The 14906-nt window shown below is 39.0% G+C and overlaps 1 protein-coding gene across 1 annotated transcript in view; it reads right to left on the bottom strand.

Moving 5' to 3' along the window:
• Positions 1 to 14906, bottom strand: part of LOC122749764 (NACHT, LRR and PYD domains-containing protein 3-like) — a 65278-nt gene that overhangs the window by 21821 nt on the left and 28551 nt on the right. The window contains exon 6 of the mRNA XM_043996282.1: positions 11936 to 12106. Within this exon, the coding sequence (XP_043852217.1) occupies positions 11936 to 12106 (171 nt within the window). The remainder of the gene's footprint in view (positions 1 to 11935; positions 12107 to 14906) is intronic.

Here is a 14906-nt window from a genome sequence, read left to right as displayed (position 1 = left end):
TCACAGTGCAGATTAACTTTTCCCTACCTACAGCTCCTACTGCATCAGAAGTTGTGTAATATATTTGGTACTTTACCTCGAAAAAGAACTGCAATTTTCTTATGAAAATGGGTAGGACAACTAGTAGAGTTTCAGTGTGTATGTATGTGTGTGTGTGTTTTCATTTTGTAGTTGGTTCAGCTTTGTGCAATTTTCTATTTCTCATTGATGCAATCAAATATAAGTAACTTTGAATTATATTCAAATTGTTCCATAATATATCAATTCTGTTGGAACATATTTTTGCTTTCAAAATGTTTTATAACAGGACTAAGTCAATATAGACTTAGATATATAGTGACTTCAATGCAATTTGGAATACAAAGAAGTGTGGTAAATATATATATATATATATATATATTGTTTAATACTATATATATTGTTTAATACTATATATATTGTTAAATAATATATATATATATGTATATATATATATATATAGTAATGATTGGAATGATGCCACCTACTGGAGACTTGCTGTGGGAAAGCTCCACCATGAGGAAAATGCCTCAGAGACATTGTGGCTTTTCCTTGGCGTCAGGAAATGACGTTTGCTCATGGGTGCTGTCTATCAAGGCTACCAGCCAATCAACTTGAGGAGCCTCCTATTTTCTGAGAGGAGACAGGAAGGAGGAAAGGGAGCCTGTGCAGAGAGCTCTGGGGCTTTTTGGGTTCCTGACTGGATAGTGGTGGAGGCAGAGGACTTCACAGGAAATTTGAGGAAAGATAGGAATGCCAGGCTGTTGGAATTCTGTTCTCAATCTTTTTCTTTCTATTTTCCAATAAGCCCTTAAAAACCTAAACTTGTTTTATCAGTGATTTTAGTCAGTTTCCCCCAAAACTGGGGGAACAGATTAGAATCCACATTTAGAATCTTAAATTACACAGTTTGGCTGACCACAAAGAGGAAAACCGAACGTTCATCTTCTGATCTTCTGATTGGGTAAGATTTCCCCTCCCCTGTCCCCTTAAATTGGAAAGAACTACCAAGTATAGGCTGTTTTACATTTCAAATGGATCTTTTAAACATCCTAAGTACCCCTTTTCTAGTTTTACCTTCACTAATCAGAGATGTTGGCCAGTTTGAATTTGAATATATTTTTATTACTCTTTGTGGTTTTGTGGGGCTTTGTGGTGTGGTATGGAGAATTTGGCATGCCCTAGATAATATTAGAATAAAGATGATTCCCCGGGATTCCCCATTAGGAAAGCTACTTATGGATTGGAATGAGGGAAAACTTAGATTAAATAGAACCATGACCAGAGGAGAGCTTATCAGACTGTGTTTTATGTGGCATGAGGAATTACAGGAAGAATAGCCCAAATATGGGTCATTTGATCCCCAAACATTGAGGCATTTGCAAAGAACCCTAAGTAGATGTCCACCTGAACATTTACGTTATTGGAAAATCTGGGCCAGAGCAAGCGAAAATTATCATACTAAAAATATAAGACGAAGAAAATCCAGGCCCCAGTTTACATCTGAGTTTGCCTCCCAAACTGAAACAATAAACTGGCAGAAAGACATGTCCTCCCAAACCGAAACGCCCAATAATACAACTCAATCCAAGGCCATTCAGACTGAAATTCCAAATGACCCAACTCTTATTCCCTCGCCCTCTACTTCCTCCATGTCAAACAAACAAATAAAGAAAGAAAGAAATGATTCCCTTGTAGAGGAGACAGAGAAAGTAAAAATTTTTCCCCTTCAAGAGATCCTCGCTCATGGTCAAAAAGGTACTATACGTAAGCTCAGACAATACACACCTTTTACACCCAAGGATTTGGCTTTATGGGGACAAAGCACTCCTAAATTTGATGAAGATCCCACAGCAGTTATCAGGCAGTTTAGAGCAATTTTTAGAGCATATCAGCCCACTTGGAATGATGTTACTGACCTTATGGAAACAATATTGTCCCCAGGAGAAAGAGCAGATATAGTAGCTGCAGCAAACAGCCTGGAAGCCACAGGAAAGGTTGATATTGGGTGGCCTATTCAAGACCCTGACTGGGACCCCAATAATCCTAAGCATTTTGGATATGTTGAAAGATGCAAGGGAAACATTGCTGAAGGCAATGGAATCCTGTATTAGAAAGACTGATAACTGGCAAAAATTTATAGATATAGTTCAGGGACCTGATGAGAGACCTAATAGATTTTATGAGAGGCTGTGTAAGTATGCCAGGCAATATGCTAGACTAGACCCATTAGACAGTAGAGACGCCCATATTATCTGCTCTCATTTTGTAAACCAGTCATTACCAGAAATTCGGAAATATTTTAAAAAGCAATGTCCTGGGTGGAATAGTTTGAGTCCTGACAGACTTAAAGAAATAGCAACATATATTTATGAAGGAAATGAGAGAGAAGAAAGGAACAGACAGGACATTTTAGCTCTAGTACAGGCAACAACAGGGCAGAGAAACTGGAAAATTGAAAATCGTTATCAACCCCCTAAATTTTGCGAGTACTGCAAAAAACAAGGACACTTCTTGAGGGAATGTAGAACTAGAAAACAAGACCTTAAGAGGACAATGACTGAGAGACTTGAGGAATTCTTTGGAGGAAATCGAAATAATTTTGGAAACTTTTATCAGAAAGGAAACAACCGGAGTAATTATAGGCCGTATTACAGGCAGAATCAAAATGGATATAAATCTTTTCAGGGCGATACAAAGAGACAGTATCAGAATAACTGTAGACCCTATCAGGGAGGAACAGAAGGACAGAACCAGAATCAGGGTAACCATGGACTCCCTCAAAGGGGGGCACAGGATTGACAAGAGGAAGGGCAGGAATGGAACATAGATAATGAAAGCAACATATTCCCAGATCCAGATTTTTTGAATGCACTTGTGCCAGTCCATTCACCTCCCCAGAGTAATGAACCTCATGTGACCCTCAAAGTAGGGGACATGTATTATGACTGTTTGCTAGACACAGGAGCTTCTAAATCAGTATTAGTAAGCAAACCAGATGCTGGGTGTAGACCTGTAGGATTTTTTAATGTAGTAGGAGTCTCAGGAAAGAGCCAGAGAGTGGCAAAATTGAATCCTCGCATGGTATCTATGGGGCCCTTAACAGTAGAACATTCATTTTTACTCATGCCTGATGCCCCTGTAAATTTATTAGGTAGTGATCTCCTTTGCAAGCTTAGAGCAACCATATCTTGTGCTCCAGATGGGGCTGTCTCTCTACAATTGCCAGAGGATACTGTTCATTTATTAACAATTTTACTTACAGAAGCTCAAGGAACAGTAGGGGAAGTATCCAAAATTCCCTCTGACATTCCTGAGTCTTTATGGGCCTCATCCCCTAATGAGGTGGGGCTCCTTAAGTCTGACATGCCTGTTACCTTTAAAGTTAAGGGGGGACCACCCCCCTCCATTCCACAGTATCCATTGTCTAGGGAAGCAATAGAAGGGATCACACCTATAATTGAGGCTTTGAAAAGCCAGGGTATTATTATTCCATGTCATCACTCTCCATGCAATACTCCCATTTTGCCAGTTAAAAAACCCAAGCCTGGGCCAGATGGTAAACCTGTTTATCGTTTTGTGCAAGATCTTAGAGCAATTAATAATTATGTTATCCCTAGACATGCTATAGTGGCTCCCCCTTCTACCATAATTTCTTCCATTCCCTATGAATCTACATGTTTCACAGTGGTAGACCTCTGCTCTGCCTTTTTCTCCATACCAGTACGTGAGGACTTCCAATATTTATTTGCTTTTACCTGGAAAAATAGACAGTGGACCTGGACTAGACTCCCACAGGGATTTATAGACAGTCCCACATTATTTTCCCAAATTTTACAGCAGGATCTGGCCTCCATTACCTTTAAAGGCTCCACACTAGTACAATATGTTGATGACTTACTTTTAGCCTCCCCCAATGCTGAAATTTGTCAAGAAGATAGCTGTCACTTACTACTAGAGCTGCACAAGAGAGGCCACAAAGTGTCCAAGTCAAAGGTACAATGGTGTTTGCCCCAGGTGGAATATTTAGGATTTATTCTGGCTGCTGGAACTCGCTCTGTCTCTTCTAAGTGAGTCCAGGCCATTCAACAACTTTCTGCCCCCTCTACTAAGAAGCAATTAAGAGCCATTCTGGGAGCAGCTGGGTACTATAGACAATGGATACCCTCTTTTGGTGAAATTAATAAACCTCTCATAGCTCTAACAAAAAGTTCTGTCCCAGACATTTTACAGTTGGATCCCCAGCATCTCTCAGCCATAAAAGAATTAAAACGGGCCTTATTATCAGCACCTGCCCTAGGACTACCAGATTATAGTAAGCCTTTCACTCTCTTTGTGCATGAACAAAGGGGGGGTGGCTTCTGGAGTTCTGACTCAATCACTGGGGCCTAACCAATGCCCTATAGCCTACTATTCAACTCAGCAGGACCCTGTAGCGGCTGGAGCGCCACCTTGCCTTAGAGCAGTGGCAGCCACAGCCCTTTTGGTAGAAAAAGCCTCTGATTTGGTCCTAGGTAACCCTCTAACTGTGCAATGCCCTCACGAAGTGGAGGCTCTCTTACTACGTCACAGGACACAAGCCTTTTCAGATCAAAGGCTGGCTAAGTATGAAATAACCCTGTTAGGTAATGGGAATATCACTTTAAAAAGCTGCACAGTTCTTAATCCAGCAACACTACTCCCTAACTTACCATTCTCGGGGGAACCGTTGCATGACTGTGCTTCTTTAGTTGATATGGCTGAAAAACCCCGTGATGATCTTTTTGATACACCTTTAGAAAATCCTGATCTTGTCCTCTATACAGATGGTTCCTCATTTATGAGAGAGGGAACACGTTTTACTGGAGCTGCTGTAGTTTCTGATTATGACACCCTCTGGGCAGCTTCTCTGCCTTCCCATTTTAGTGCACAGGCTGCTGAACTTGTGGCTCTTACACAGGCCTGTAATATAGCCAAAGGTAAGAGTGCCACTATTTTTACTGACTCGAAATATGGCTTTGGCATATGCCACTTTATTGGTATGATTTGGCGTCAACGAGGCTTCCTAACATCCTCGGGCAAGGCTATTGCCAGTGGGGACCTTATCAAGGACCTCTTAGATGCCCTGAAACTGCCTTCTTCCCTAGCCATTGTACATTGCCCTGCCCACACAGGGAATAGTGATCCTGTTTCAAAGGGAAATGCACGAGCCGATTCTGCAGCCAAGCTTGCTGCATTAGAAGCTCCTGAACATGCATTTAACCTTTCACCTTCTGAGGGTATTCCTTCCAACCTAACCTATGATGATCCTGAAGTAGAAAAGTAGAAAAAGAAATTTAAGGTGAAACAGATCAATGGCATCTGGGTGTCTCCAGAAGGTAAGCCATTTCTTCCCAGGAAATTCTACCACCAGGTATGCCTCTCTGTTCACAGAAAAGGCCATTTTGGTACACAAGGCATTGTAGACTCTATTAAGAGAACCTGGATAGCACCAGGTGTGACTAATACAGCATCTTGAATCTGCTCGGGCTGCTCCACATGTCAGTCTTATAATCAGTATGCTTTTAAGGCCAAAGCTTATGGAGGGCGTCCTCTAGCATATACACCTTTTGAGCACTTACAAATTGATTATATTACGATGCCAAAAGCAGGACATTATAAATTTTGCCTTGTTATAGTTGATCAGCTCACTCGGTGGGTGGAGGCATTTCCCAGCCCCCGAGCCACAGCTGCCTTTGTTGCCAAAATTCTTCTTAAAGAGATAATACCTCGTTTTGGCCCACCAGCCACATCGATTCTGACAAAGGCACACATTTCACTGATTCGATTTTATCCCAAATCTACTCTTTCTTGGGAGTGACTCCAAAATTCCACACGCCCTACGATCTGCAAAGTTCAGGCCAAGTTGAACGTATGAATAAAGAGCTTAAGAGTATGATTGGCAAATTATGTACTGAAACCCATTTGAAATGGCCTGATGTTCTACCATTGGCATTATTCTATCTACAAAGTAGACCAAGAAGAGAACTTCATATATCTCCTTATGAAATGCTTTTTGGTCACCCTCCTATCCAAGCTAAAACTTTTTCCCCAGTTTATACATCACTGGTGGGAGGTGATACTTCTGTTGCCTCCTATATACAGGAATTACAAACCAGGCTACGTGAACTCCATGAGGCAGGAGCTGTGGTCCAGGCAGGACCATTAGACTTTTCATTGTATAACTTCAACCCAGGAGATAAAATATATGTAAAGAATTTTCAGAGAACCAGTGGAACCCAACCTGCCTGGGAAGGACCTTTTCAGGTATTATTGACAACTCCTACTGCCATTAAAATTGGTGAAAAAGACTCATGGGTTCATTGCTCTCGTGTAAAGCCTGCACCATTCATAGGTGAAGAGATTTCAGATAGACCTGAGGTAGATGCTAAAGAGCTAAAAACCCTAATGATAGCAACTGTTAAAGAGCAAAGAGAGTTCAGAGGAAATAGGCAGTTCCCATTTGATAATCCCACTGATCAGTTAAATGCTTTGGGACTCAGTCTTCGTAAAGTATCAGGAGATGGAAATTGCCTTTTTAGGGCTTTAGCAGACCAGCTAGAAGGTCACTGTAGAAATCATCTCAGACACAGACAAGAAGCTGCTTCTTACATGATTAACCATAGACAAGAGTTTGAGTCTTTTAGAGTAAATGACTCCCCTTTTGAAGAATATGTTGACGAATTAAAGAAATTTGGAAAGTGGGAAGGAAATGATACAATGGTAGCATTTGCTAAGCAGCATCAGCTGAATGTGGTAGTTCATAGTTAAATCAGCCCTTATTGAAAATCAGTGGCACAGACAAAACTGATGCTAGAGAACTCCACATTTTCTACCATAAAGAACATTATGGAGGCGGGTAGGTGGCACAGTGGATAGAGCACCGGCTCTGGAGTCAGGAGTACCTGAGTTCAAATCTGGCCTCAGACACTTAACACTTACTAGCTGTGTGACCCTAGGCAAGTCACTTAACCCCAATTGCCTCACCAAAAAAAAAAAAAAAAAAACAAACAAACATTATGACAGCATTAGAAAGATCAATGACAATTCAGAAACCCCTGCCACTTTGGCATGCAGAGAATTGGGGAACCAGTTAAAACAATGTGGCATACCCCAAACTCTAGCGGCTTAAATACCTTAAAATTTAACAAGCATTTCCTTCTACAGGCAAAGCACTGAAGCACATGGCCTAGTTTTCTGGCCCACCTCAATTTCCCCCACCCTTTCCCTACCCTATACCTATTTTTTTTTAATCCTTTTTGTTTTTTGTTTTGACTTTTGAAAGTCACTGAAAAGACCTGGAATTCACCACACCTTTAAGTTCTTTAAGAGCACAAAAGGGTGCTTAGCGAATTTTTTTCTTTTTCTTTTTGGTTTTTGGTTTTGCTTTGTTTTTTGACTTTTGTTTCTTTTGCTTTTCTTTAAAACTAAATTTTGTAAACTAAGTGACTTTTCAAAGACATTTTAAGTATATGCTGTGGGTGAGGCCATTGGGCCTCAGAAACTAAAAGAATTCTTTTTTTTTACTCTCTCTTTTTGAGAGAACCATGAGTTCTAATGAGTTTTTTTTTTCTTTTTCTCCTTTCTCTTTTATGTTGTTCTGTTTAACTAAAAAAGACCAGGAAGGGTTATTGAACCCTATTGCTTGATACCTCACTGAAAACATTGAATATTGAATCTTGCTAATTGAAGTCTTATTTCTTTTTGATAAATTAATCACTACTTTAAGTATCTGCTACTGTTATACTAGAGAAGTCATGTATAAGATGATGTGGTTTACTTGCTAAAAGAAGATTATGTAATAATGTCTAATATAATCAGCTATTTACATTCACTTATTATTTATATGTCATTATACTCTGGGTATGGTTTGGAATTATTGTATATATCACTAATATGTTCTCAGTTATGCAGCATAGCACGCATTTTTACCATCATACTGTCTTTGGTGAAATTAATATGAGATTTTGGAAGTATGGAAACTTATCATTTCAGAGACTAACTTTCTGTGAACTCTGATGCAGGACCTGGAGAGAATATATGTGCAACAAAAGAAGAGACAGGTATACGTAAGTCCATGGTTTGCTTATGATGGTGACTATGTAGAGCACAATTACTAGGCACAGTCCAGTATTCATCCTCTCTCCCTCCTAATTTAACCTAATTTAACTGAACTTATTTATCTTTTTATCTCACTCAGTTGAACTCACCTGTGGCCTAGCACAATCACTGGCTGTCTCGGAACCATGAGATACGGTATGATAACCTTTCCATAACATTTTCAGGTGTCATGAACACATACTAAATTTAGCTTTGATCCAGACACATGGTGGTAAAAAGTTACAGATTGCATAACTACCTCAACCCTCTATTAGAAGCCTAAGGATATAAAGGAGGGAATGTAATGAAATTTATTAATTTGATCATTGACAATGCTATGCTAATGTTCAGTAAAAATGCAGCAATTCAAACAGTTAAAGAAGAGAATTCAGCTTTCCAGACCAGAATCCAGTTTCCTCCTGATGACATCTTACCACTTCAGGAAGACAAGAGAACTCAGAGACTTTATATGAACTGTTTTGCTTTATTAGTTTTTACTATCTCCTTTCTGTTATAATATACACTATCTGTAACATGTACTCTCTGCAGAGGCCCTCCCTTTGCAAGACTAATGTCAAAGCATCGGTTCATGAGGAAAAAAAAAACCGCCCCTCTGGACAAAACTTTCTTCTCTTCCTTTTCTATATTGTTGTTCACATATTACTAGTTAGCAATAGTTATTATATTCTTTTTACTGTTCCGTCAAGGAAACATTTTGTTTCTTGAGGAACAAAAGGGGGGACTGTAATGATTGGAATGATGCCACCTACTGGAGACTTGCTGTGGGAAAGCTCCACCATGAGGAAAATGCCTCAGAGACATTGTGGCTTTTCCTTGGCGTCAGGAAATGACGTTTGTTCATGGGTGCTGTCTATCAAGGCTACCAGCCAATCAACTTGAGGAGCCTCCTATTTTCTGGGAGGAGACAGGAAGGAGGAAAGGGAGCCTGCACAGAGAGCTCTGGGGCTTTTGGGGTTCCTGACTGGATGGTGGTGGAGGCAGAGGACTTCACAGGAAATTTGAGGAAAGATTGGAATGCCAGGCTGTTGGAATTCTGTTCTCAATCTTTTTCTTTCTATTTTCCAATAAATCCTTAAAAACCTAAACTTGTTTTATCAGTGATTTTAGTCAGTTTCCCCCAAAACTGGGAGAACAGATTAGAATCCACATTTAGAATCTTAAATTACACAATATATATATATATATATATATATATATATTGTTAAATATTGTTCAGAATTAAGAAAAATCACAAAAATATATAAATTCCTAAATAAGTCTCCTTCCTGTGCATTCTTTCTTAAAGAAAATAATAAGAAGGTGCTAAACATGGAAAGTATTAAACAAGGTCACACAAAAATAAATTGACTAAATCTTAATAGATTCAATAATTTAGCAATGTAAGAGTCAATTTATTATCTATTGCCTATGGTCAGGCTATCAACTGCTTAGAACAAAAACTAAGATCAGCATCATAATAGAAGGAAGGATAAAATGAAGGAATATATAATGTGTAATTATAATAGTTCTAATAGAATTAATTTAAATACCATATTAATTCAGGGGGTGGAGAAGACCCCCTAAAGACATGGCAACATTTTAGACAGCAGTTCTCAAACTTTTTGTCTCAGGATCCTTTTATACTCTAAAGAAGATGAAGAATTATTAATATTTATCATATTAAAAATCAAAATGGATATATTTTAAATATATATTTCTTAATTCACTTTATGATAACAGTAACAAATCCATTTTGCCAATTAAAAAAAACATTCATTAAATTCCTACTATGTGCCAGGCAGTGTTCTGAACACTGGGCATACAAAAAGAGACAAAACCAGTCTGACTGTCAAGGAACTCACAGTCCAGTATAATGAGGGAGACAAAATAAAACATAAATACAAATGAACTATCTATAGGATAAATTGGAAATAATCGATAGAGAGAAAAAAAATGTACTAGTTTGAGAAAGCTTCCTATAGAAGATTGGATATTAGCTAAGACTTGTAGAAAGCCAGGAGTAGATGATAAGGAAAGAAAGAATTCCAGATATGGGAGATAACCAATGAAAATAACATATTTTTACTGAAAAATAACTATTTTCCAAAACAAAAAAGTGGCATTATTTTAAAACTCCATAATATCTAATTTAATAGAAAACATTTGAATTCTCATAAATATAAAACCTTGGTATTATTATGAAAATAGTTCTAACCTCAAGGAATGCACCCCTCCTTGAGACAGGTCAGAGGAGACAGAGACCAAGAGACAGACAGAGAGAGAAGGGAGAGACAGACTGATAGAGAGACAGAGAGACAGAGGCAGACAGAGACAGAGAGAGACAGAGAGAGACAGAAACAAGACAGGAGGGATCAGACATAGACAAAGAAGCAAAGAGGAAAGAAGAGGGAGGAAGTAGGGGGAAGAAAGGATAAAAGAGGAAGAGAGTGGGGGAAAGGGAGTGGAAGGAGGGGGAAAGTGAGAGCAAGAGGGAAAGCAAGAAACTATTTTCATCATTAATGGTAGTGACAAATCTATGAACCCTAGCACTTGAGTACCTTATATATTATATGTGTGAAAAACATAAGCCATGATGATTAATTCTGCCTGATCAGATAAAAACAGCAGCATTTATGTTAGAGGTGTCACAGTTGTAGACACTAAGCAACAGAGATATTAACTACTGGAGCAACTGACCCAGAAGTCAGTGTCATGGGCAGCAATAGATGTATTAAAAAAGGAGTCATCCTCAGAGAGGAGGTACCAGAAAGAGAAGAACCCATATGACCACACTATACAAATGAGTAGCCAGCCAAGTGTCCCAATGAGGCTTTCATGTTAGCCTCTCAAGCAAGTGTAATTATTCCATTATTTTTTATTGTCTCATATTTACTTCCAGGGTAGGAATTAAACTGCCTATTCTATATTTATTCATGTTAGGACTTTTCAATGTGTGTTTTTTAATTTAACTTCCTCTTCTACCTCTTCTCCCCACTTGGGAGTTGGTGAGTGGGGAAATAAAACTAAAGTTATAAATAGCATGTTACTCAATAATCTGAGGTTTAGAATTGGAGGTTTGGACACCTAATTTCACTATCGAGGGGGCAAACAACTTCAGAACAATGAATCCATTACAAACCACAAGGACAGGCAAAAGATGGAGATTGGAGGTATCCAGCCCTGGTTATAACACAAAGGTTTGAAGGTAATACCCACTGTCTAGAATTCCTCTAAAAGAATTATTTAGGACATTTACATAAGCATGTTTCAGTTACTATTGCTATTACTTCTACTGCTAACTAGCATTAATATAGAACTTAAATCACTTTACAAATCACTTTACAAAATTAATTTTGCCTTCGCAATAACCCTGTGAGGTAAGTGCTATTATTATCCCCATTTTACAGATGAGGAAACTGAGGAATCTAGCGGTTAAGTTACTTGCTGAGGGTCACATAAGTAGCGTTTGTCTGAAGTTAAATTTTAACTCAGGCCTTTCTGACTTCAGACCCAGTTGTATCAGTTCCAACATACTACCTACATAGAGATCAGGAGGTCTAGCTTGGTCATAAAAAGAGGGGGAAAAAACTGCTTCCAAACTCCTTCCTTTGTTAATGTTTTTGTTTCAAGTTCTCCAACTCTTACTTTTACCCCAAAACATAACCTCTTCTAGAAGAGAGGACTTATATTGTAGGGTCATTGCCAGGAGGGATCATATTATTCTTTGTATTTATGTCCCCAGAGTCTAGTTCAGTGCCTAACACATAATAAATACTTGTTGAATGATTAATTGACTTACACCAAAATCTGGAGTTGACAGTGTGGGTGCTTCAAGGCTTCACACAACAACTTCACTCCATCATCCTTCAAGGCATTGCCTGCCAGGTCCAGATGTAGAAGGTTCTGGTTCTGAATGAGAGTTGATGACAGATCCTGACAACAAGTGTCTGTGAGATGGCACCAGAACATTCTTCGAGGAATGTGCACATCCAAAGAAAAAAGTTCCTCGTTAGTTTCTAGATCCCATACATTTTTCTATTTGTCCAAAGGAAGAGAGGTTAATACAGAAATTATATGTTTGTTAGGCCAAAAAGCCAGTTTCATGCCCCTGTTCCAGGTCAACAGGCATGGTTTTCCAGGAAGGAAGAAATGAAAGGAAGGAGGAAGGAAGGAAGGAAGGAAGGAAGGAAGGAAGGAAGGAAGGAAGGAAGGAAGGAAGGAAGGAAGGAAGGAAGGAAGGAAGGAAGGAAGGAAGGAAGGAAGGAAGGGAGGGAGGGAGGGAGGGAGGGAGGGAGGAGGAGGAGGGAGGAAGGAAGGAAGGAAGGAAGGAAGGAAGGAAGGAAGGAAGGAAGGAAGGAAGGAAGGAAGGAAGGAAGGAAGGGAGGGAGGGAGGGAGGGAGGGAGAGAGGGAGGGAGGAAGGGAGGGAGGAAGGAAGGAAGGAAGGAAGGAAGGAAGGAAGGAAGGAAGGAAGGAAGGAAGGAAGGAAGGAAGGAAGGAAGGAAGGAAGGAAGGAAGGAAGGAAGGAAGGAAGGAAAGAAGGTGTAATGAATTAATTGTGATTTGGAATTTTCATAACCCCATCTTTGCTTCATCATGGTCAGACTGAAAAGATGCAGGCTTTAAAAGCCTAAGAGAAGATGGGTGTGTACTTTCAGAGATAATAGAACAAACAAAAGGAACTCTGATCACAAAGAACATTTATTGAGTCAAAGTAATCAACTAGGTACCTAACCCCCACCTAGGAGTTCCCCCATGCCCACATGGGTCTGGCCAAATTATAATGGTGACAGCCTAGGGGGTATGTTGAACCAATTAGAGACTCAGCATGGCTAAGAACTGCCCTGCCTGTGAGAGAGGCAGGAAGGGACAGAGTAGTCAGAGAGGGACAGGGGAAGGAAGGTAGAGGGAGAGAGAAGAGCTGATGGTGGTTGATCTTCAGACCTAACCAGGAGACACTGCAAAGCCGATTCTCCTTAGAACTACAGATTCTAGGTGGTGGTGAGTTTGTGTTGTTGAAGCAAGACTGTCTCACTAGGCCAAGTGAGCTGGAAACAAGTTTAGGGTTTGAATCAGTTTTTGCCAGAGCCAAGATGTTCTGAGTAGCTGAGGAAGCAGAGCTTATTCGAGGTACCTGGGGGCCTTTTTACCCTAGAGATTTAGATTCTAACCATCTGGGAAGTGGGTCATATTTTTCCCTTTCTCTATACCCTTTCTCATTGTGCCTAGTTCTATTAACTTCACTTGTGTTGTAAATTTTGTTCCCATTAAAAAAAAAAACCTGATTTGTTTGTGGAAAAGAGGCTGTTAGGCTCCTTTCTTATTAGTCTGAGAGAAATAACTAAAAAAGAGGCAGTTTGGAGAAAAGGAAACTCTGAACCTAGAGGTCCCCCATTATTTTATGAACCCCAATATTATGGTAAGCCACCCAATTAATTCTCCCCATACTAAATTTGGCCCAAACAAAGGAAGGAAGGAAGGAAGGACTGATTTATGTGCCAGGCACAATGCTAAGAACTTTACAAATATCTCATTTGATCCTTGTAACAATTCTGTGAGATAATTGCTATTATTATCTCCATTTTACAGTTGAAGAAACTCTTATCCCTTTCCCTTCCTATTTCCTTGTAAGATAAAACAGATTTTACCCAAATGAGTACGTCTATTATTCCCTTGTTGAGCCAATTCCAATGAGAGTAAGTTTCAAGAATTGTCTGCTATCCTTCCATCTTCCCCTCTACTGTAAAAAGTTCTTTTGTGTCCCCTTTATGTGAGATAATTTGCTCTATTTTACATCTCCCTTCCCCCTTTTCTCAATGTATCACTCTCACCTAATTTTTTTTTTTAGATATTATCCCATCATAGTAATCTCACATTCATGCCTTCTATCTATGTATCATTCCTGCTAATTGGTCCTAATAATGAGAAACTTCTTGTGAATTATAAGTGTCATCTCTCCACATAGGAATATAAACAATTTAAATTTATTGAATCCCTTATGATTTCTCTTTCCTGTTTACTTTATGCTTCTCTTGAGTCTTGTATTTGAAAGTCAAATTTTGTATTCAGTTCTTGTCCTTTCATCAGGAATGCTTAAAAGTTCTCTATTTCATTAAATATCTATTTTTTTTCCTGGAAGATTATAATCAGTTTCTCTGTGTAGGTGATTGTTGGTGTTAATCCTAGATCCTTTGCATTCTGTAATATCATATTCTAGCGCTCTGATTGTTTAATGTAGAATCTGCTAAACTTTTTTTAAGATGTTATTTTCTTCAGCATTTTTGTGCCTCTTTTACCAAGCTGTTGACTCTTTTGTTAGCATAAATTTCTTACCTCACTATCAATTTTCCCAATGTTTCCTCTACCCATCTTATTTTATTTTTAAAATCCTTTTAAGCTCTTCCCAGAACCTGAAACCAATTCACATTGTTCTTTGAGATTTTGGATGTAACTGTTTTTATTTTGTTTTTGTCTTCTGAGTTGTTGTTTTTTTAATCTTCCCTGTCACCATAGTAACTTTCTATGGTCAGATTCTCTTTTTGTTATTTGCTTATTTTCCCAGCCTATTTCTTAATTTTTACCTTTATGCTAAAGTTGAACTATGCTCCTGGGGTGGAGAGGGTACTGTCCTAAGGTTCAGATTTTTCATGCTGCTCTTTTCAAAGCTAGTTCTGGGGATCCATAAGTTTTTTGTTCTTCCAAGGTAGTACGAACTAAGGAGAGGTGTGGTCACTGCTTTTTTGGCTTGTGGAACAAGCAATCTTTTCCACCA

This window comes from Dromiciops gliroides, chromosome 3 (assembly GCF_019393635.1).
Source record: "Dromiciops gliroides isolate mDroGli1 chromosome 3, mDroGli1.pri, whole genome shotgun sequence".
In the NCBI taxonomy this organism is placed as follows: Eukaryota; Metazoa; Chordata; class Mammalia; order Microbiotheria; family Microbiotheriidae; genus Dromiciops; species Dromiciops gliroides.
This window is presented reverse-complemented; position numbering and strand designations above follow the sequence as displayed.